General features: G+C 48.7%; 1 protein-coding gene across 1 annotated transcript in view; it reads right to left on the bottom strand.

Moving 5' to 3' along the window:
- Positions 1 to 22,843, bottom strand: part of PPP2R5D (protein phosphatase 2 regulatory subunit B'delta) — a 27,831-nt gene extending 4,988 nt beyond the window's left edge. Inside the window, exons 1-5 of the mRNA XM_003897618.3 lie at positions 22,643 to 22,843; positions 17,044 to 17,121; positions 724 to 940; positions 293 to 492; positions 97 to 207 (exon numbers count right to left, since the gene is read on the bottom strand). Of these exons, the coding sequence (XP_003897667.1) occupies positions 97 to 207; positions 293 to 492; positions 724 to 940; positions 17,044 to 17,121; positions 22,643 to 22,669 (633 nt within the window). The 5' untranslated portion in view covers positions 22,670 to 22,843. The remainder of the gene's footprint in view (positions 1 to 96; positions 208 to 292; positions 493 to 723; positions 941 to 17,043; positions 17,122 to 22,642) is intronic.

The following is a 22,843-nucleotide window of genomic DNA, read 5'->3' as shown; positions in this document are numbered from 1 at the left end:
AGGCACACCACTAAGGGGATGTTCCCAAGGACTTGCAGGCCTCCAACTGCCCCACTCCCTGCAGCCAGGGCCAACCTGCCCCCCTTGCCCTGGTACCTGGAGATGTGGCCAAGCAGCTTCCAGGGTGGGCTCATCTTCTTCTGGGTCAAACTCAGCCCCTGTGGGATTCGATGAAGGTGGCAGCGTCCGGAAGAGGTTCACTGAAAACTGAGGGGTAGGGTCAGTTAGAGCTCCACCTGGGCTTCTCCAGAGCCCCCCGCCAGTTCCCCCTGTGTCCTTTCCCTGTGCCCACCATGGTGACAGCCTCAGGGTAAATGGCCTCAGTGACAACATCACGGCTATGGGTGATGTACTCCACCATCTCGTTGAGTCCTGCCCGCTTCACCTCCTTGAATTTGAGGTCACTGAGTGGGTCTGACACGAAGTCAAAGAGGACACAGCACTGGCGTAGCTTCTGGATAAACAGCTCCTCCCGCTCCTGGGTTGGCGAATCTGTGGGGGCCCCAGCAGTCAGGTTCTCCTCTGTAGTCCTTCACTGCGATGCCCTGCTTGCCTTCAAGGGCTTTCCCTTAACCCACCCTGCCACCATCCTGCTCCCTGGCACCCCCTTCCCACATTCTCTGGAACTTCCTTCCCCCCCAAATACCCCAAAACTTCCATTCCACCAACTCCCAATGCCCCCTAGACCTGGTACAACAACCCCTGTGACCAGTTGCGAAGTACCTTTCAGGGCAGGAAGCTTCTGCAGCTCTCGATTCTTGCTGAGGTTGAAGCGGGAGGAGCTCTGCCGTCGCTCCTTCTTGACAATCTGGGGCCCCCCTGAGTACTTGATTTTGCTGAGCTGCGTCGGGGGCGGCGTGCTATTGCTGGGACGCTTGTTGGACGATGGTGGCTGAGACTGGGCTTGGGGCTGGGGCTGGGGCTGGGGCTGCGGCTGGGCCTGGTCAAACAAGTCACCTGTTGAAATCTACTTCCCAAGATATGCCTCCCACCCTGGGCCTAGCCATCCCCCAGTCCGTTTATGCCTGCACAGGCCTGGGCAGTGAGCAGCTGTCTCCTGTCCTGAAGGAGCTAAGGCCAGGGTTAGTTACAGAGATAACTGTGCTGTAGCCCTGGCAGGGAGCAGTCAAGAAGTCACATCTCCCAAAGAGATGCTCACTGCCTGTGCATCAAGAGCCTTCAAAACGTTCATTCCAGTTCATGAACAGGTAAAGCTAACTGATGGATTGATGGTGACAGAAGTCAGATAAGTGATTATGTTGCCAGGGGAAACGGGGTGGGTATTGCTAAGAAGACACATGAGGAATAAGAAGAGACATGAGGAGCCTTCTGAGTAATGTAAACATCCTGCATCTTGACTGGACCTGCAAAGTCGTGCATGGCAGATACATACCTAAAATTTATTGAGCAGTATACTTAAGATCCTTTACTGAATGTGTGACAGTCTTCAATCACAGGTGCGGTGGCTCACACCTGTAATCCCAGCACTTTGGGAGGCCAAGGCGGGTGGATCACCTGAGGTCAGGAGTTCAAGACCAGCCTGGCCAACATGTTGAAACCCCGTCTCTACTAAAAATACAAAAATTAGCGGGGCGTGGTGGCAGGCGCCTGCAATCCCAGCTACTCGGGAGGCTGAGGCAGGAGAATCGCTTGAACCCGGGAGGTGGAGGTTGTAGTGAGCTGAGATCATGCCATTGCACTCCAGGCTGGGTGACAAGAGCGAGACTTCGTCTCAAAAAAAAAAAAAAAAAAAAAAGTAAAAGAAAGGCCAGGCATGGTGGCTCACGCCTGTAATCCCAACACTTTGGGAAGCCAAGGCAGGAGGATCACTTGAAGCCAGAAGTTTGAAAACAGCCTGAGCAACATAGCAAGACCCCATCTCTACAAAAAATGTTTTTAAATTAGCCAGGTGTGGTGGCACATGCCTGCAGTTCCAGCCACTCAAGGTTGGAGGATCCCTTTTGCCCCCAGGAGTTCAAGTCTGCTGTGAGCTATGATCGCACCAACTGCACTCCAGCCTGAACAACAAAACAACACCCTGTCTCTAAAAATAAAAATTTTCAAATTTAAACAGGTAAAAGAAAGAAATTCATTCCCATGTCTTAGTACTTTACTATTAGAAATTTAGCTTAATAAAAATCATAAATTTAAAAAAAAAAAAAAGCTTTGGAGGAGGCAGAAGGAGCCAGGCCAAAAAAAAAAAAAAAAAGCTTTGTGCACAAATACTTTTAACAACCTCATTTATAACAGAAAATGAACAAATGTAATATCAGGAGTTAATATTATATTTATGAAAACTATGGGCCAGGTGCAGTGGCTTACGCCTGTAATCCCAGCACTTTGGGTGGCCAAGGTGGGTGTATCACTTGAGGTCAGGAGTTCCAGACCAGCCAGGCCAACAAGGTGAAACCCTATCTCTTACTAAAAATACAAAATTAGCCGGTGCGGTGGCGGGTGCCTGTAATCCCAGCTACTCGGGAGGCTGAGACAGGAGAATTGCTTGAACCTGGCGGGTGGAGGTTGCAGTGAGCCAAGATTGCGCCATTTTACTCCAGCCTGGGTGACAGAGTGAGTGAGACTCTGTCTCCAAAAAAAAAAAAAGAAAGAAAGAAAAGAAAAAACTATGTAATACATAGTTTCATTGTAAAAAATATTTTCATATTCATAGTAATTTGCCCAAAATGGTGGTATTTTTGGAGGAAGGGAAATGTCTGCAGAAAGGCATAAGAATGATGAGGACTTATTTTCCATGGTAGAAAGTCAAAAGATAATGTCTAAATCTCAAAAAAAAAAGTAGGAAAATAATCTAATGTGAAAATCTAAAGGAATCTAAAGTAGGAAAATAATGTAATGTGAAAATCTAAAGGAATCTAATGAGGAAAGAGCTAAGAGTTGCATTCCAACCCCAATAGTAGTACTATCTGACTTTCTGAACAATGTATGTGTTCTCATACTTATAAAATTTGGAAATAAAACAAAAGGTCTAAAACTACACAATGACAGAAAATTGCTTCCTATGCTAACTTAAATAATGACAGTACGAGGCCGGGCGCGGTGGCTAACGCCTGTAATCCCAACACTTTGGGAGGCCAAGGCAGGTGGATTGCCTGACCTCAGGAGTTTGAGACCAGCCTGGGCAACACAGTGAAACCCCATCTCTATTAAAGTACAAAATTAGCGCCGGGCGCTGTAATAAGCTTCCATCTCAGTTATTTTGGGAGGCCGAACGGGCTGATCACGCAGGTCGAGATCGAGACCATCCGGCTAACACGGTGAAACCCTCGCCTTACTAAAATACAAAAACTAGCCCGGCGAGGCGGCGGCTGAAAGTCCCAGCTACCGAGGCTGGAGGAGAATGGCGTGAACCCGGGAGGCTGAGCCAGTGAGCTGAGATCCGGCCACTGCACTCCAGCCTGGGCGACAGAGTGACCGCCTCAAAAAAATAAATAAATAAATAAAAGTACAAAAACAGGGCGGAGGGCGGTGGGTGCCTGTAGACCAGCTAAGCCTGAGGCAGAGAATTGCTTGAACTCAGGAGGCTGGATGTTGCAGTGAGCTGAGCTCACGCCACTGCACTCCAGCTCACTGGGTGACAGAGGAGACTCTGTCTTCGTAATAAATGCTGAGCAGGGTCAGGGAGCCACGCCATCCCAGCACTTTGGGAGGCTGAGGCGGCAGATCACCATCAGGAGATCGAGACCATCCTGGCTAACATGGTGAAAGCCTGTCTCTACTAAAATGGCCAGGGTTCAGTCGGGAGCAGGCGCCAGGCCTCCAGCTACCGGGAGGCTGAGGCAGGAGTGGCATGAACTCAGAGGCGGAGCCAGCAGCTGATCACGCCACTGCATTCCCAGCCTGGGAGACAGCGGTGACTGTGATCAAAAAAATAAATAAATAAATACATCAAAAAATAAATACAGTACAAAACTAGATACGCAAAATGAGCTCACATTAAAACACATGCACAGAACCAAAATCGAGGTTCAGAAAAGGTAAGAACAAGCCCAAGTCCACCACTGTGTTAATGACTATCTCCTGTAGTAGAATTAGATTACTTCTGCATTTCTAAATTTTCTTTTTTTTTTTTTTTTTTTTGAGACGGAGTCTTGCTCTGTCCCCCAGGTTGAGTGCAGTGGCTAATCTAGCTCACTGCAAGCTCCTGCCTCTGGTTTACGCCATTCTCCTGCCTCAGCCTCCCGAGGCTAGACTACAGGCGCCCGCCACCTCGCCCGGCTAGTTTTTTGTGTTTTTAGTAGAGACGGCGTTTCACCGTGTTAGCCAGGATGGTCTCGATCTCCTGACCTTGTGATCCGCCCGCCTCGGCCTCCCAAAGTGCTGGGATTACAGGCTTGAGCCACCGCGCCCAGCCTACGCATTTCTAAATTTTCTACAAGTTGACACTGCTTTTTTTCTGCCTTACTTCCATTGTGTACTATGATACTGCTTTTATAATGGGAGAAATGCAGCTAATTTTTAAAAGCTATCCTTTTTATTTTATGTATTTATTTATTTTTGAGATGGAGTCTCGCTGTGTCATCCAGGCTGGAGTGCAATGGCACAATGTTGGCTCACTGCAACCTGCACCTCCAAGGTTCACGTGATTATCCTGTCTTAGTCTCCCGAGTAGCTGGGATTATAGGCACCCGCAACCATGCCAACTACTTTTTGTATTTTTTGTAGAGATGGGGTTTCTCCATGTTGGCCAGGCTGGTCTTGAATTCCTGACCTCAACTAATCCACCTGCCTCGGCCTCCCAAAGTGTTGGGATTACAGGTGTGAGCCACCGTGCCTAGCCTAAAAGCTATCCCTTTTTAAAGGTACAGCTCCCAGACACAGGTGTTACAGCCCCATGAAGTCCATTTTCAGAATTCTAAACATAGGTATTTGCAGGGCTGTCTGCCCACAGGTACTCCTGGACTGTCCAGGCAGCCCCCTGTTGGGAGAGGAGAGAAGCTAAGCCACAGGACAGCCCTTGCCCCCAACCAGAGACTATAATAGGACCAGGCAGAGGCCATGTCCAGCTGCGTGCCTTCACCATAGGGGGGAAAGGTGACCTCTTGGCCTAATAGAAGAACTTGAAATCCTCTGGGATGGGGGAGGACAGGAAGACAGAAATGTTATTAACTGCATCCTCTGAATTTTTTATAAAAACAATGATATGGACTTGTCACCTATCTAGGGATGAGAGAACAGGAGAGGAGCACTGGGTCCAGCCTGTGGGTCCCGTGTGTTGGACATGGCAAGGCATCTGGAGTCTTCGGTCTCCCTTTCTACATATGGCAGATGAGTCACACCTTAGGGCGGGGGAGAGTGGTAGTAGGAGAAAAGCAGGTTGGGGGCCAGCACTTGGTGTGTATCCAGACTCTCCCCTGCTTCGGGCCTTCATTTCCCTGCCTTAAGAACAACTAGGCCGGGCGTGGTGGCTCACATCTGTAATCCCAGCATTTGAGAGGCAGAGGCGGGCGGAATACGAGGTCAGGAGTTTGAGATCAGCCTGGCCAACATGATGAAACCCTGTCTCTACTAAAGATACAAAAAATTAGCTGGGCGTGTTGGCACATGCCTGTAATCTCAGCTACTCGGGAGGCTGGGGCAGGAGAATCGCTTGAACTCGGGAGGCAGAGGATGCAGTGAGTTGAGATCACACCATTGCACCCCAGCCTGGGTGACAGGGTGAGACTCTGAATAAAAAAAAAAACAAAAACCAACCAAACCCTTATCTGTGGAGCTTGGTGCTCAATAACAGCTTGGGCCAGACTGCCTGCCTGGGTTCAATCCTCACTCTGCCACTTATTAGCTGAGTAATATCCAGAGAGCCTGTGCCTCAGTTTTCTCATCTATAAAATAGGATGACAACCGTACCTACCTTATAGCACTATAGTAAGGATAGAGATGAACAGTTCCTGGCACTGAAGAAGCACTTTTTTTTTTTTTTTTTTTTTTTTTTTTGAGACAGAGTCTGGCTCTGTTGCCCAGGCTAGAGAGTGCAATGGCACAATCTCGGCTCACTGCAACCTCTGCCTCCCGGGTTCAAGCAATTATCCTGCCTCAGCCTCTGGAGTAGCTGGGATTACAGGCGCACGCCACCACGCCCGGCTAATTTTTTTTCGTATTTTTAGTAGAGACGGAGTTTCACCATGTTAACGAGGCTGATCTCGATCTCCTGACCTCATGATCTGCCCTCCTCGGCCTCCCAAAGTGCTGGGATTACAGGTGTGAGCCACCGTGCCTGGACCTAAAGAAGCATTTTATAAGAGGTACCTTCTACTACCACCACTACTATTACTATTATTTCCCATACCCAGGTTTTAGGAATGCAGCCTGGAATCTCCTTCCTATGCTAGCACAACTCAAATGTTCCGTTGAGTCCATTATCCTCCTTGTTTAAAAATGGGGAACCCCGGCTGGGCACAGTGGCTCATGCTTGCAATCCCAGCACTTTGTGAGGCTAAAGCAGGCGGATCACCTGAGGTTGGGAGTTCAAGACCAGCCTGACCAACATGCAGAAACCCCATCCCAACTAAAAATACAAAGTTAGCCGGGTGAGGTGGTGCATGCCTGTAATCCCAGCTACTCAGGAGGCTGAGGCAGGAGAATTGCTTGATCTTAGCAGTGAGCCAAGATCGCGCCATTACACTCCACCCTGGGTAACAAGAGTGAAATTCTGTCTCAAAAAAAAAAAAGAAAAGAAAGAAAATGGGGGACCTAGAAAATCACTGCATCTTCCAAGACTCCGTTTAAGTCCCACCTTCTTCCAAAAAGTCTTCTCAGATCTTTCCAGCCCTTGGGTATCATCCCCTCCTTTTGATACCACTTGTCTGCTCCATTGGCTCTGTGACTGCTCACCCCCTAGTGACACATCTTAATCTCTTCATATGTCATTCCCCTAACTAGATGGCAAGTCCTTTGAAAGCCAGGACCCTGTTTGTACACCTGTGGGTGCCCCCAGCACTGACACCTAATAGGAATTGAATGAAGGTTTGGTTGGTTGGTTGACCAGGAGCCAAAGCTTTCAGTTCCTGCCCAGGCTCCTCCCCACAGGCTCTTCCTCTCCTGCCCCAACTCAGGAATCCTCAGAACAGGGTGCTATACAGCATTAGGAGCAGAGTCTGGAGGGAGAAACATTAGTGATACTAGGGTGAGGGGCTCAGTGCCAACCTGACGACAAGACTCCATCCTTCCAGGTAAGATGCAGACACCCTGCACTTCCACAAACCTCACACTGAGGAGGCAGCTAGAGAAAGGCATTCTTCCCAGAAAGGGAAAAGGAAGGCCTCAATTTTTCCTGCTAACAAGAAGATAGCCAGGCACGGTGGCTCATGTCTGTAATCCTAGCACTTTGGGAGGCCAAGGCAGGTGGATCACCTGAGGTCAGGAGTTCAAGACCAGCCTGACCAACATGGTGAAACTCTGACTCTACTAAAAATGCAAAAAAAAACAATTACCGGCTGTGGTGGTGCACACCTGTAGCCCCAGCTACTCAGGAGACTGAGATGGGAGAATTGCTTGAACCCGGGAGGCAGAGGATGCAGTGAGCCAAAATCACACTACTGCACTGCAGCCTGGGATTCAGAGCAAGACCCTATGTCAAAAAAAAAAAAAAAAAAAAAAAAAGGTGGCCAGACGCGGTGGCTCACACCTATAATCCCAGCACTTTGGGAGGCCAAGGTGGCTAGATCACGAGGTCAGGAGTTTGAGACCAGCCTGGCCAACATGGTGAAACCCCATCTCTACTAAAAATACAAAAATTAGCTGGGTGCGGTAGCAGGCACCCGTAATCCCAGCTATTCAGGAGGCTGAGGCAGGAGAATCATTTGAACCTGGGAGGCGGAGGTTGCAGTGAGCCGAGATCACGCCACTGCACTCTACCCTGGGCGACAGAGCAAGACTCCATCTCAAAAAAAAAACGAGGTGGCAGGACTAGATCAGTGGTTTCCCAACCATTATTCCGGTAAAGGTTAGAGAGAACAGAGGGTTTTATGCCCCACCAATGGCTGGGCATGGTGGCTCATGCCTGCAATCCCAGCTCTTTGGGAGGCTGAGGCGGGCAGATCACCTGAGGTCAGGAGACCAGCCTGGCCAACATGGCAAAACCCTATCTCTACTAAAAATATAAAAAATTAGCCAGGCATGATGGTGGGGGCCTGTAATCCCAGCTACTCAGGAGACTGAGGTGGGAGAATCACTTGAACCTGGGAGACAGAGATTGCAGTGAGCTGAGATCGCACCACTGCAGTCCAGCCTGGGCAACAGAATAAGACTCCATCTCAGAAACAAAACAAAACAAAACAAAACAAAACAAAACAAACGAAACAAAACCCACCCAATGAGCTGATATCTAAGGTCTTTTCTACACTAGTATTGCATTATTGAAGGCTGGAGTGGTTGGAGTGGCTGGAGAGCAGCTGGAGAGCAGCTCAGTGGGCTTACTCTGCCCTGCCCCCTACCCCACTGAGCTGCTCTGGTTTATGAGGACCATTGGCTCCCAAGATCCAGACACAAGAAGCATCTGAGAGACAGCTGCTCCTGCCAGCAAAGCCCCTGGCTGCCAAGCCCCGATGAGGTAACCGCTGTCTATTCACCCTTCACTAGGAAACATGCATGTCAGAGGGAGGTGGGCGATATGTCACCTACTCATGGGCATTCAACCATTTCTCCTAGAAGCTCCAGCCTCTAACTTCTCCATTCACCTGGGTTGGAGGTAGAAGGCAAGTGAGTCTCCTGAGAAGCTTCTGCAGCCATCAAAGCAGGGGTGGACACTGACCAAAGGCAACTTGGCCAATCTATCCTCCACTCGCTACTTTGTCCTGCCCAGTTTCACTTGTGGGATATTTTATTTTATTTTATTTTATTTTATTTTATTTTATTTTATTTTATTTTATTTTATTTTATTTTATTTTTATTTTTATTTTTATTTTATTTTATTTTATTTTGAGAAAGGGTCTCGCTCTGTCACCCAGGCTGGAATGCAGTGGTGCGATCTCAGCTCACTGCAACCTCCGCCTCCCAGGCTCAAACAATTCACCTGCCTGAGCCTCCTGAGTAGCTGGAATTACAGGCGTGCACCACCATGCCTGGCTAATTTTTGTATTTTCAGTAGAGACAGGGTTTCACCATGTTGGCCAGGTTGGTCTCGAACTCCTGACCTCAAGTGATCTGCCTACCTCAGCCTCCCAAAGTGCTGGGATTACAGGCGTGAACCACTGTGCCTAGCCCTATTTTTTGTAGTTTTTGTAGAGACTGGGTTTCACCACGTTGCCCAGGCTGGTCTCAAACTCTGGAGCTCAAGAAATCCACCTACCTCAGCCTCCCAAAGTGCTGGGATTACAGGTGTGAGCCACCATATCTGGCCCTCACTTCTACGACTCCATAGAGGCCATCTCTTCTGCCTGAAGTACTACTGCTTTCACTTCCAAACTCTCAACAGGATCCATACTCCAAGAAGTATTCCTAGATTCAGGCCTCCAGCAATCAAGTGGCACTGTGAATTTCCACACCACACTCATACTCAGAAAATTCCAACTAAACGTGCCTACTCCGATCCTATCCTGGTCCAGCCTATTCTGAACACAGCTGCCATTAATAATTTAAACCCAGGCTGGGCACAGTGACTCAAGTCTGTAATCCCCCCCAAAAAAAAAATCTCAAAAAAAAAAAAAAATTTAAACCCAAATATTCAAATATAAATAAAGAGACAGGGGCCCGGCATGGTGGCTCACATCTGTAATCCCAGCACTTTGGGAGGCCAAGGCAGCAGATCACTTGAGGCCAGTTCAAGACCAGCCTGGCCAATATGGCGAAACCCCATCCGTACTAAAAATACAAAGGTTGGCTGGGCATGGTGGCTCACCCTTATAATCCCAGCAGTTTGGGAGGCTGGGGAGAGCGGATCACTGGAGGTCAAGAGTTGGAGACCAGCCTAGCCAACATGGTGAAACCCTGTCTCTATTCAAAGTACAAAAATTAGCCGAGCATGGTGGTGGGCGCCTGTAATCTCAGCTACTTGGGAGGTTGAGGCAGAAGAATTGCTTGAACCCGGGAGGTGGATATTGCAGTGAGCCGAGATCGCACCATTGTACTCCAGCCTGGGCGACAAGAGCGGAACTCCATCTCAAAAAATAAAATAAAAATAAAAATAATAACGGCCGGGCATGGTGGCCCACACCTATAATCCCAGCACTTTGGGAGGCTGAGACGGGCAGATCACCTGAGATCAGGAGTTCAAGATGAGCCTGACCAACATGGAGAAACCCCATCTCTACTAAAAATACAAAATTAGCCAGACGTGGTGGTACATGCCTGTAATACCAGCTACTCAGGAGGCTGAGGAAGGAAAATCACTTCAACCCAGGAGGCGGAGGTTGCAGTGAGCTGAGGTCGCGCCATTGCATTCCAGCCTGGGCAACAACAGTGAAACTCCGTCTCAAAAAATAAATAAACAAAAATAAAATAAATAAAAATACAAAATTTAGCCGGGCATGGTGGTGGGCGCCTGTAATCCCAGCTACTCAGGAGGCTGAGACACAAAAATCACTTGAACCCAGGAGGCAGAGGCTGCAGTGAGCCGAGACACTCCAGCCTGAGCAACAAAGCAAGAGTCTGTCTCAAAAATAAATAAATAAAACATAAAGAGATAGAAATATAATTTAAGCACTATAGAAAGTATTTAATATAAGAGAAAGATGAAACATACAATTAACAGAAAAACTGCAAAGATTAAATGTTATATTTCTTTTGCATAATGAATTAACTGGCCTAATAAATGAAGATCATTTTAGTTTAAAATCCCAAAAATCACAGAGGCCTTCTCTCCAGTGGTGACATCTAGAGCTCCATCTAGTGTTGCTTAATTCTTTCCTTCCTTCAATTATTAACTGAACATCATGCTAAGCATTAAAGATTAAACGTTTATATGCAAATTCTATACCATAAAAAAAAATTTTAAAGGTGACTAAAACATGGCCCTTGCCATCAAAGAGCTCACAGTCCACTAGGCAGGACAGACACAAATGCAGCTAACTGAACAAAGAAAATGCAAGAACAGAGAGGGCTGAGCTGCAAACTCTGCCTGGAAGAATTAGGGAAGATATCCCTGAAGAGGTGGCTTTTTATTTGGTTTTTATTATTTTTTTCTTTTTTGGCTCTTAAAAAATAAACATGAGTTTAAATGGCCAGGTACAGTGGCTCGTGCCTGTAATCCCAGCACTTTGGGAGGCCGAGGCAGGCGGATCATGAGGTCAAGTGATCGAGACTATCCTGGCCAACATGGTGAAACCTCATCTCTACTAAAAAAAAAAAAAAAAAAATAGAAAACTTAGGAGGGCATGGTGGTGCATGCCTGTAGTCCCAGCTACTTGGGAGGCTGAGGCAGGAGAATCGCTTGAACCTCGGAGGCGGGGGTTGCAGTGAGCCGAGATCACGCCACTGCACTCCAGCCTAAGCAACAGAGTGAGACTCCACCTCAAAAAAAAAGGAAAGAATAAACATGAGTTTAATAGGCAAAAAAAGACACAGGCGAAATAAAGCAGTCCAGACCAGTGGAACTGCATCTGTGAGCATCCTGAGTCATATAAAGGGGTTGTCATATCAGAAGACAGGAAGTTGGGCAGGGCACAGTAGCTCACACCTGTAATCCCAGCACTTTCAGAGGCCAAGGCAGGAGGATTGTTTCAGTCCAGAAATTCAAGACCAGCCTTGGCAACACAGTAAGAACCTATCTCTACAAAAAATACAAAACTTAGCTGAGCACAGTGGCTCGTGCCTGCAGTCCCAGCTACTCAGGAGGCTGAGGTGAAAAGATCCCTTGAGCCCAAGAGGTTGAGGCTGCAGTGAGCCCTGACTGTACCACTGTACTCCAGCCTGGGGAACACAGTGAGATACTATCTCCAAAATAAATAAACAAACAAACAAACAAATAAATAAATAAATAAAAATATGGGAAGTTCGGTGGGACACAAAGCCAGGACTAACGCTAGAATAAGAGTGGGGCCAGCTCAGAGGGGTTGAGGGTGCCATGCTAGTGAGTTTGGATTTTAACTTGTAAGCAGTGAGATGCCAAAACAGGTTTTTAAGTAGAGGACTGATAAGACCAAGAAGGTTTTTAGAGTAACAACTCTGGCCTCAGAGAGGACAGGCTGAAGTGGGGGAAAATTTATTCCTCCCTCTGTCCCTGCTCCAGACTCAGGACAGGGCTCAGCACGTACAGGAGTCTATGACACTAAATTTTTATTTTTATTTTTTTGAGATGGAGTTTTGCTCTTGTTGCCCAGGCTGGAGTGCAATGGCATGATCTTGGCTCACCGCAACCTCCATCTCCCGGGTTCAAGCGATTCTCATGCCTCAGCCTCCCTAGTAGCTGAGATTACAGGCTGGAATTACAGGTGTGCACCACCATGCCTGGCTAATTTTTGTATTATTAGTAGAGATGGGGTTTCACCATGTTGGCCAGGCTGGTCTCGAACTCCCAACCTCAGGAGATCCACCCGCCTCAGCCTCCCAAAGTGCTGGGATTACAGGCATGAGGACATTGAATTTTTTTCTCCAAGGACAGATCAGGAAAGACCCTTACCTGCAGAGGCAGGTCAACAGTGTCTGATCTGATATCCCGAGGCTCCTTTCCATTCTAGGATTTATTTCTAGAATCTTAGAGCTAGCAGTATCACTTCATTAAAGACCACAAGAGACTCCAGAGTCACACAGACCTAGGTTGAATTCCAGCTCTGCCTTACTGCCTTACTGGCTGAATAAAAGCTACTTAACATTTCCTTTTTTTTTTTTTTTTTGAGATAGAGTCTTGCTCTCTCCCCCAAGCTGGAGTGCAGTGGCACAATCTCGGCTCACTGCAACCTCCACCTCCCAGGTTCAAGCAATTCTTCTGCCTCAGCCTCCCGAGTAGCTGGACCACGCCTGGCTAATTTTTTTATTTTGAGTAGAGACAGCGTTTCACCATGTTGGCCAGGCTAGTCTCCAACTCCTGACCTCAAGTGATCCGCCCGCCTCGGCCTCCCAAAGTGCTGGGATTACAGGCTTGAGCCACCGCGCCCGGCCCCCAGTTAATATTTCTAAGCCTCAATTTCATCTATGAAATGGGAATAATAATAATAAAGGGATCTCAGGGGAGTATTGTGAAGGTTAAATGAGACAATGCATGCAAAGTACTTAGCACGGTGCCTGCTACATAGTATTGCACAGTATTCTGTCCCTTACCCCCTTCCCCCACCAAATTCATGTCCACCTAGAATCTGTGAATGTGACCTTACTTGGAAACAGGGTCTTTGCAGATGTAATCAAGTTAAAATGAGATCATACTAGATTGGGGTGAAACCTAAGTCCAATATGACTGGTGTCCTTACAAGAGGAAAATTTGGACAGAGACAGAGACACATGGAGGAGAATGCTGTGTGAACACAGAGGCGAGATTAAAGTGATGCATCTACAAGGAATGCCAAAGATGGTCAAAAGCCACCGGAATCTAGGAGAGAGATGTGGAACGGATTCTTCCTTAGAACCTCTGAAGGACATGGCCTTGCCGACACTAATTTTACAACTTTTGGCCTCCAGAGCTGAGAGAGAATATATTTCTGTTTTTTTGTTTGTTCGTTTTTTGAGACGGAGTTTCACTCTTGTCGCCAAGGCTGGAGTGCAATGGCACGATCTCCATTTACTGCAGCCTCCGCCTCCTGGGTTCAAGCAATTCTCCAGCCTCAGCTTCCCCAGTAGTTGGGATAACAGGTGTGCCACCATCACGCCCAGCTAATTTTTTTTTTTTTTTTTTGAGGCGGAGTTTTGCTCTTGTTGCCCACTCTGGAGTGCAATGGTGCGACATCAGCTTACTGCATCCTCTGGCTCCTGGGTTCAAGTGATTCTCCTGCCTCAGCCTCCTGAGTAGCTGAGATTACTATGTTGGTCAGGCTGGTCTCGAACTCCTGACCTCAGGTGATCCACCCGCCTCAGCCTCCTAAAGTGCTGGGATGACAGGCATGAGCCACCATGCCCAGTCCAATTTTTGTATTTTTAGTAGAGCCAGGGTTTTACCATGTTGGACAGGCTGCTCTCGAACTCCTGACCTCAGGTGATCCACCCGCCTCAGCCTCCCAAAGTGCTGGGATTACAGGTGTGAGCCATTGGACCTGGCCTATTTCTATTGTTTTAAGCCACCCAATTTGTAGTAATTTGTTTTGTTTTGTTTTGTTTTCTTGAGACAGGGTCTCATTCTGTCACCCAGGCTGGAGTGCAGGGTGCTACGATCATTGCCCACTTGAACTCCTGGACTCAAGTTCAACAGCCTTGAACTCCTGGACTCAAGCGATCCTCCACCTCAGCCTCCTGTGTGGCTGGAAGTACAAGTGCACATACCCCCATACCCGGCTAATTTTTTATTTTTAATTTTTTTGTAGAGACAAGGTCTCTGTATGTTGCCTAGGCTGGTGTCAAACTCCTGCCCTCAAGCAATTCTCCCACCTCAGCTTCCCAAAGCATTAGCATTACAGGTGTGAGCCAGTGTGCCTGGCTTATTTGTAGTAGTTTATTATGGCTGCCCTAGGAAACTAACACAAAGTAACTGCTCTATAAAATACACATTAACTGCTATAACTATTAGATCAATTAGAAAGGCTCTGGCAAATGCCTGACAGAGCAAAACTAGCTAGAAGAACCCAAACTTTCAGACAAGAAAAGGGCAAGGGAAAGACTATGCCAAACAGCTTTTGAAGACCACAGCCTCACATCCTAGCTCGAACTTTTCCAGCATACCCCTGCCATCCCAGACATGAGTACATGTCTAGAAAATCATGGATAATTCTTGCTGCCATCTCATATCTGTGAACCCTGAGCAGCGTTTCATCAAACAGCCCAAGGTGAACTCAACACCCTCCTTTCCCCGATTGCTTGAAATAGACCTATTGTCTTGGGCATATTTGTTTAAAAGGCAGTGAATAAATCATAGCAGCTGATCTCAGCATACTCCTTAACCTGTTCAGGCTTCATTTTCCCATCTATGAACTGATAATGTCAGACCCTAAGGTCCTTTCCAGCTCTAATTTGAAATTGGTGCATCTGTTCATTCACTCGTTCACTCATTCACTCACTAATGCATTCAAATGCTAGGTGCTTCTGCTGTGTCAGGCCCTTCAGGGGTGAATGAGAGCCTCATGGAGCTCCTGTGCTAGCTAACACAAGAGACAGCCGATAAAACAATGAATTCACAAGGAATTACTCCATTACAGTCATGTTTAGGTGCTACCGGCGCTACCAGGCACTGAGGGCCAAAAGAGTAACTAACAGGAGCCCTCGCGAGGGATAGGGGTGGGTGGTCAAAAAGGCTGCTTTAAGGAAACAACATCCCATCTAAGAGCTAAAGAAGTAGGAGCTAGTTAGGCAAAAGGTGGGAACTCCCCATTAAATTTTCCTTCTTCTCCCAGGATTTTCATGACTTAGAAAATCCTGTTTCTTGCTGCTCTCAACGTCAAGTTACCAGCTTCCAACCACCTTCCCTGTGGGTCCCACAAATGTCATCATTCCTGAAAAGGATATTGAGCCCAGAGTGTGTCTTCCCAGAAGCATTTACTATGAACCAATTGCACAAGTACACAGAGATAGGAAAGAAGCAATGCAGAATAACATAGCTCCTTCCCTTGGAGTTCACAGTCTGAGAGACACAGATGGGAACAAATGGTCACAGAGCTGAGTGATAAGGATTATTAAAGAGACATTTAGAATACTGCATAAGGGCCGGGCACAATGGCTCACACCTGTAATCCCAGAACTTTGGGAGGCTGAGGCAGGTGGATCACCTGAGGTCAGGAGTTCAAGACCAGCCTGGCCAACATGGTGAAACCCCGTCTCTACTAAAAATATAAAAAATTAGCCAGGCATTGTGGCACATGACTGTAATCCCAGCTACTCAGGAGGCTGAGGCAGGAGAATTGCTTGAACCTGGGAGGTGGAGGTTGCAGTGAGCCAAGATCGTACCATTGCACTCCAGCCTGGGCAACAAGAGAGACTCCATCTCAAAAAAAAAAAAAAAAAAAAAGTAGAATACTACATAAGTGCAGAAGAAAGAATAATTCCTCTTCTGTGGTCCTCAACCTCCATGTCTATAAAATGGGGAAAACCTACTCTGCTTCTGATTACTTAAATGAGGCCTAAAATGAGGTGTGAAAACTGCTTGTGCCTCTCTAGAGGTGACCTATCAGCAGAAGTACTGAGAAACATCTAAACGCATAGTTAACCCCAAACATATGCTCATCAATCTCTTCTCCCAAAAAACCGTAAGACCTGTCCATAACTAGAGAGCTGTGTTTCCAGTTCTCCTCCATCCCTCTGAACAGTTTAGAGCAGGAGGGAGAAAGCAGAGAAAGCATCGATCACCAGTTTCCAGGTAGGATGTGGTGGATGCTCGCTGTATATGTTCACAAGATCATTCACCATCCAAAGCATCCTATTGTGCACGCTCGCAAACTTTCATGGATATACTGTATGCTTCATTAAGTCTCTCCCTCTTCTGGTGCTCTCTCGGCTTGCTGTTTATTGCTTTATAGCCCAAGATTGCTAAGCTGCGCTGACCTCTGCTCAGGACTGTCTTTTAGTCACGCTCACATTCAATTGTGACCAAGGGTAGTGGGCCCAGCTGGGCCCAACTCAGGGACACCAGCCCCTCCCAATCTCCTGCCCCACCCAGAGTCATGCTGAAGTCACTTGTTACCCCATCAAGTGTCTGTGGACTTTTCCCCTTCTGCCCAGGATCCCAGAACCTCCAGCTTTTTGCCCCAAGAAAAAGGAATTCTCAACATTCCAAGTTGGTAAGCAGAGAAACAACTTTCATAGGAATCTCTGGGGAGTCTGAAGAACTAGAGAATGTATTTGGTCTATATCAACCAAAGGGAAATCCTGCCTGAGCGCAGTCTGGATGGGCTGTCCAGGTTCCTCCCAGGATATGGAAGCCTTCCCTTCCGCCTCACCCCCTGGGATCCCCTACCCCACTAGCCATCATGGAGTTGCGGGTGGCACCTACATCATATCTAAGGCTACGCCTACATTCATTACCTCCTCAGTGTTCTCGCCTCCACCATCCTTGCCCGAGCTGGTAGGCTTGGCTGTGCACTTGGCAACCTTGGGGGGCTCCTGAAAGGAGAAGATGAAGGTAGAGTTAGCAGATGCCAGGGAAAGGGAGAGGTCTTATCTGGCTCCCTTAGATCTTTGTTGCAAATATCCTCTGTCCAGGTTCAATTAGAACCTACCTTGTGCCAAGCTGGGGTAGGTGGAGGGATCTACAGAGAAGGAGATTCAGCCCCTCCAAGAGTTTAAAATCTGGTTAGAAAGTTACCCCAAACACACACTAATTCAGCATGAGAGTGATCCTTCATCTTTCACCTCATTAGGCTGGTGCAGAGGTTGGGTCTGGGAGGGCCTTTGCTCAGGTCAGAACCAGAGTGAGGAGGCTTAAGGAAAAAGCATCAGGGAACAGTTGCTCACTGGCTTCTGGCTAACATGGTCAAAGGGGTGCCGGAGGCTTTCATGCTGGAGTGCAGGGAGTCACCACTCTCCCCTCACAGCTACCTGGAAAGACTGGGAGGCAATTTTTGGATGTCACAGATAGCGCACAGACAACAGGGTGCTACTCGGCATTTAATCAGTAAGGTCCAGGAATGCTAACAGGTACAGAACTGTCCCACCCAAAATGCCAAGAGCACCTCAGTTGACAAGCACTGAGACAGGGATGGGGGTAAAACCTGAACTGTTACAAAGAGTGAGCACTAGTCTGAAGTCTCCTTTGGGAACCTGGCAGCTGGCTCAGAGCCCTGGCCTGCCCAGCATCTCTTCCTATGCTTCGAGCCAAAAAAAGCAACTGCACAGGGACAGGATGGGGAAAATGTGAAAAAGACTTGGGGATTTAGGTCTGGCTGCAAGCTCAACACAAATCATCCATGTGCAGCTCACGTGACCTTCCATCCTGTTAACAGACCTGTGCAAACTGCTTGGCACTGACAGGGCTATCCTGGAGGATCTGGTTCAGTCATGAGCATCAGGCTTGGGAGGGGCCATGACAAATCCTAGTTTTTCTTAGAGGGAAATGCAACCCATACTGGGAGTGGATTCAAAGGCATGTCCCAAGACCAACAGCTGCAGGAACTGGGATAGTTAACAATGGAAGGGAGGAGTCATGAGGGATGGAGAAGCAAGATGGATCTTAAACAAATGAAGGGCTGCCTTGGATGCAACTTGTCCATATGGACCAGAGGCATGAGAGCAAAGGGCTGAAGTTGCAAGTCGGGCTGAAGCTCCAAACAAGAATTTTATCATGGAGCAATGGCACTAAAACTGGCCACCTAGTGAAGCCAAAAGCTCCCTAACCCCTGAGAACATTCAAGCAGGGGCTGAGTGACCTCCTGTAAGGCATGTTGCAAAAGAAATTCAAGCCTTTAATGAGGACTGGAGGATCTTGGAAATTACTTCCAGCTCTGAGATTGTGCAATTCAATAGCAGCCAAGCCCCTTCAGTGAGAAGTGTTAAATCAAGTTATTGTGACTATGGGGGCAAAAGGATTTCAGGGAGAAGAGAGCTCTGTGTGGGCTGGAGTAGGGGGAAGGCTTCTTGGAGGCGGGGTGGAAGAAAGGTGTGGTGTAGAGCAGCTCGATGCAGTAGGGGGAAGGGGTTCCTTCTCTGGGCTGAGCACGCTCCTGCTGTATACTAACCCTGCTGGCCACACTGACCCTTGACAGTGGCTGAGAGCATGGGGTGGAGAGAAATAGGCTGGGGGCAGGGTGCAGGCAGGACACAACATTGAGGTGTCTGCACACACCCCAGACATGAACCCCTTGGACAAAGCTGACCCATCTTCATACATCTCTGATCTCTCTATTAGATCATAAGCTGCTTATTCTTTTGTGTACCCCTCCACCCACCCTACAGCACTCAGCATGATGCCTCAGACATATCTTTCAAAGAATGCGCCTAAGAGAGATCCAGCTGCCTTAGTGTGTGGGTGTGAGTGGGAGTGGAGAAATCAGGCCCACCACCCTTGCTCCCTGGCTCCTGCAGAACAGGTGCAGCACACATACTTCAGCCCAGCTCAGCCATCAAGTGCTGTGTAGAACAGAGGTTAAAAGAACATGTTTAGGCCGGGCACAGTGGCTCACGCCTGTAATCCCAGCACTTTGAGAGGCCGAGGTGGGTGGATCACGAGGTCAGGAGTTCAAGACCACCCTGGCCAAGATGGCGAAACCCCGTCTCTACTAAAAATACAAAAAAAATTAGCCAGGCATGGTGGCAGGTGCCTGTAATCTCAGCTGCTTGGGAGGCTGAGGCAGAGAATTGCTTGAACCCAGGAGGCGGAGGCTGCAGTGAGCCGAGACTGCGCCACTGCACTCCAGCCTGGGCAACAGAGTGAGACTCTGTCTCCAAAAAAAAAAAAAAGGCTGGGCGCGGTGGCTCACGCCTGTAATCCCAGCACTTTGGGAGGCCGAGGCGGGCAGATCACAAGGTGAGGAATTCAAGACCAGCCTGACTAACATGGTGAAACCCCGTCTCTACTAAAAATAAAAAAAATTAGCCGGGCGTGGTGGCAGGCACCTGTAGTCCCAGCTACTCAGGAGGCTGAGGCAGGAGAATGGCGTGAACCCGGGAGGTGGAGCTTGCAGTGAGCCGAGATCGTGCCACTGCACTCCAGTCTGAGCAACAGAGCCAGACTCCATCTCAAAAAAAAAAAACACGAACATGTTTGGACCCAGCCCTGTGTTTTGGGCCCAACTCTTACTAGCTATATAATCATAGACAAGTTAACTAGACTCTCTAAGCCTCATCTCAGAGAGAGTTTCCTCATCTATTAGATGATGACAATATTAGTACCCTCTTCCCTCAGCACAGTGTTAAGGCACATGAAAACCGTAGTGCTGGTCAATGTTATTACTATTATTATGAACAAGAAAAAAGTCGGAGGGGGCAGGGGCACCCTACTCAGGAAAATAAAAGAGGTAAGTCCCAGAGGAGAACATGAAGGAAGGGGAGAGAGGCGAATCCCTCCAAGAGATTATCTTAGCACCTATCCACTAAGCACCTACTTACTGTGTGAAAAGGAGTTGCCAAACAAAATGAAACTTAGTTATTATCTCAAGGAGGAAGAAAAGGCTTGTCCACAATTAATTCCTATCCAAGGCCAAACACAAAAGGACCGTAAGTGGCCTACTAAGTGCTCTGCAAATCTAGAAAAGAAAGGAGAGTTCACTCCTGACTGAGGGCTCAGAAACGCTTTAGAGAGGAAACTGTAAAAGATGGCCAGGAGAGAGGAGACAGGTCACAGAAGAGCATTAAAGATCCTCCACCCACAGGCATCCAGGCAAACCTCAGTCATACTGTCAACCCCCCTCAGAGCCTGCCAACTCCCCTCAGGGCCTGCCAACCATTGAAGAAGGCCAAATGCAGCTGAAAATCAAGAGCAGAAAAACCTTATAGGGAGGTGAGAGTTATGCCTGGCTCCATGCACCCCAATCCTTCCAACACCTTTTCCCAACCAAACGCTTACACCCATGGTCCTAGCAAGTCTCACTGGGAATTTGTCTTCTTCTTCACAGACTAGTAGGCTATTGCTTTCTGGGGATGGGACAGTATCTAGTCCAACAGATTAAAAATTACAAATGGGTGGGGACCTCACCAGCTTTCCCCGAATTCCATTTCCCTTAGCCCCTGGTGTGGTTGATTTCTGTGTGCATTGTCTACAACTGAGCTACCCAAACCATCTCCACATGCCCACTCCCCAAGGACAGGGCCTGGGTGGGGCACACAACCCTGTCCAGCTCACTACCCGCAGGAGGCTCACCATGTAGTACACCATCACCAACCCTGTACGTAGAACCTCAGGCCCTGAAAGGTTAAGGGGACAACCCAGAATCAGAGCTGCCTGGCAAATACAGAACAACCCCAGGAGAAAAAGTATAGCTGAAAAGGTCAGAGATGGCAGCCCAGTAACCCAGCCAATCAGAGGGCAAATGAAAGCAATATACCTCTGGGGTCATCAAGCAGGTGGCCAGAACACCAGGCCAGAGCCAGCCTCTACCAAAAAGGGCCAGCCCCAGGAGAGGAGAAGCTGGAGGAGGCTGGAACTGGTATCCTAGCATCCTTTGTGTGAGTCTGTACCTCAAAGGAACCACACCTCTGAGTCAGACCTCAGCAACAGCAGGAAACAGAGGGTAGAAAAAGGCACGGATGAGGAACAGAGGAAGGCGGGTACCAAGGTAGAAGAAGAAGGTGAAAGAAAGCAACATTAAGAACTGGCCTGTGGGTTCACACCTGTAATCCCAGCACTTTGGCAGGCCGAGGCGGGCAGATCCCCTGAGGTCAGGAGTTCAAGACCAGCCTGACCAACATGGAGAAGCCCCATCTCTACTAAAAATACAAAATTAGCTGGGTGTGGTGGTGCATGCCTGTAATTCCAGCTACTTGGGAGGCTGAGGCAGGAGAATCCCTTGAAGCTGGGAGGCAGAGGTTGTGGTGAGCCGAGAGCGCACCACTGCACTCCAGCCTGGGCAACAAAAGCGAAATTCCATCTCAAAAAAGAAAGAAAGAAAGAAAGAAAGAAATGGCCTGTGTCAGGACATCATGACAAAGACATGGGTGTTCAGGGGTGGCTGGCCTGCAGGCTAAGAAGAAACAATAATCTGACAGTGAGCGCAAATTCCCAATTTGAAGACGGTGTAGCTCAGGAAAGGCAGAAATTCAGCACCAATGCAAAAAGGAAAAAAAAAAAAAAAAAGGAAAAATGCAAAGGTTATCCTAGGATTAGGAATAAGGATGTGGAGCCTACTCAGATTTGGAAAGGTGACTGGTTTAGGATGCACCTGGGAGCCAGTTACCAGGGCTTTGATACAAAAGAGGCCTTTAAGTCAGGAGACCTGATATTGCAGCTGGGCCTCCAGAAGGCTGTGTGACCTTGGACAAGTCCCTTGCCCTGTCGGGGCCTCAGTCTCCTCATCTGTACCATTAGGGATTGCACTGCATGCGCTCAGAGGTCCCTTACAGCACCGTCGTTGTAAGGTTCCATCAACAGAAGGGCTCAGTCCTGCTTACAAGTTTGTGTGTGAAGGAAGAACTAGAGGGAGGGGCCTAGGCCAGATATGGGTGGAGGAGAGAGAAAGCAGCGCTGTTCTAGGTCAGGGGCTTGGCATGGAAAGAGAAGGGGCCGTAGGGGACTGTGGGGCGGCTGTCCCAGGCGGGTAGGAAGAGGAAAGGGGCTGCTCAGGGCGGGGGGGGGGGGGCAATTCTGGAGGAACGTGCAGTTTCAGATGAGGGGCTGCCCAAACCGATGGGACATCGGGGCCAGGGGTGATGGGGGGACAGAAAAAGCAGGACAGTGACCTGGGAATGGGGCAGATCTGGAAGAAGGAGGTTACCCTGGGCCGGGGGTAAGAAAAGGGAAGAAGGGAGGGAGGTGTATGTGGGGGGAGTCTCTCCGGGCAAGGTGGGGGAGCTGTCCTAGCTGCGGCACAAGCTGGGGGTGCTGCCAGTCGCGGGGGCGTAGGGCTGGCCCCAGGAGTCCTGCGGGGGCCGGACGGGAGGGTCAGTCTGGGGCTGTCCCGGGCCTGGCTCCGGCCCCTCCCAGAGCTCCGCGCAGGCTCCAAGGCGGCGGTGCGGGAAAAAGGGCCACGCTCACCTTCTCCTTTTTCAGTTTATAGGGCATCTCGGCCCGTCCGGACCCGGCCCGTCTCCTGCGGCCCCGCTCCGGCTCCGGCTTTGCTCGGCCGCACTCGGCCCGCTCGGCGTCTCTTCGCCACCGCCTGCGCGCAGCGCCCGGGTCGAGCGGTGCCTGCGCCTCCAATTGGCCCGAACTCCTACAAAACTGCCTGACAACCAG

This window comes from Papio anubis, chromosome 6, assembly GCF_008728515.1.
Source record: "Papio anubis isolate 15944 chromosome 6, Panubis1.0, whole genome shotgun sequence".
Classification (NCBI taxonomy): Eukaryota; Metazoa; Chordata; class Mammalia; order Primates; family Cercopithecidae; genus Papio; species Papio anubis.
Note: the sequence above shows the minus strand (reverse complement) of the source record. Positions and strands in the feature narration are given on the sequence as shown.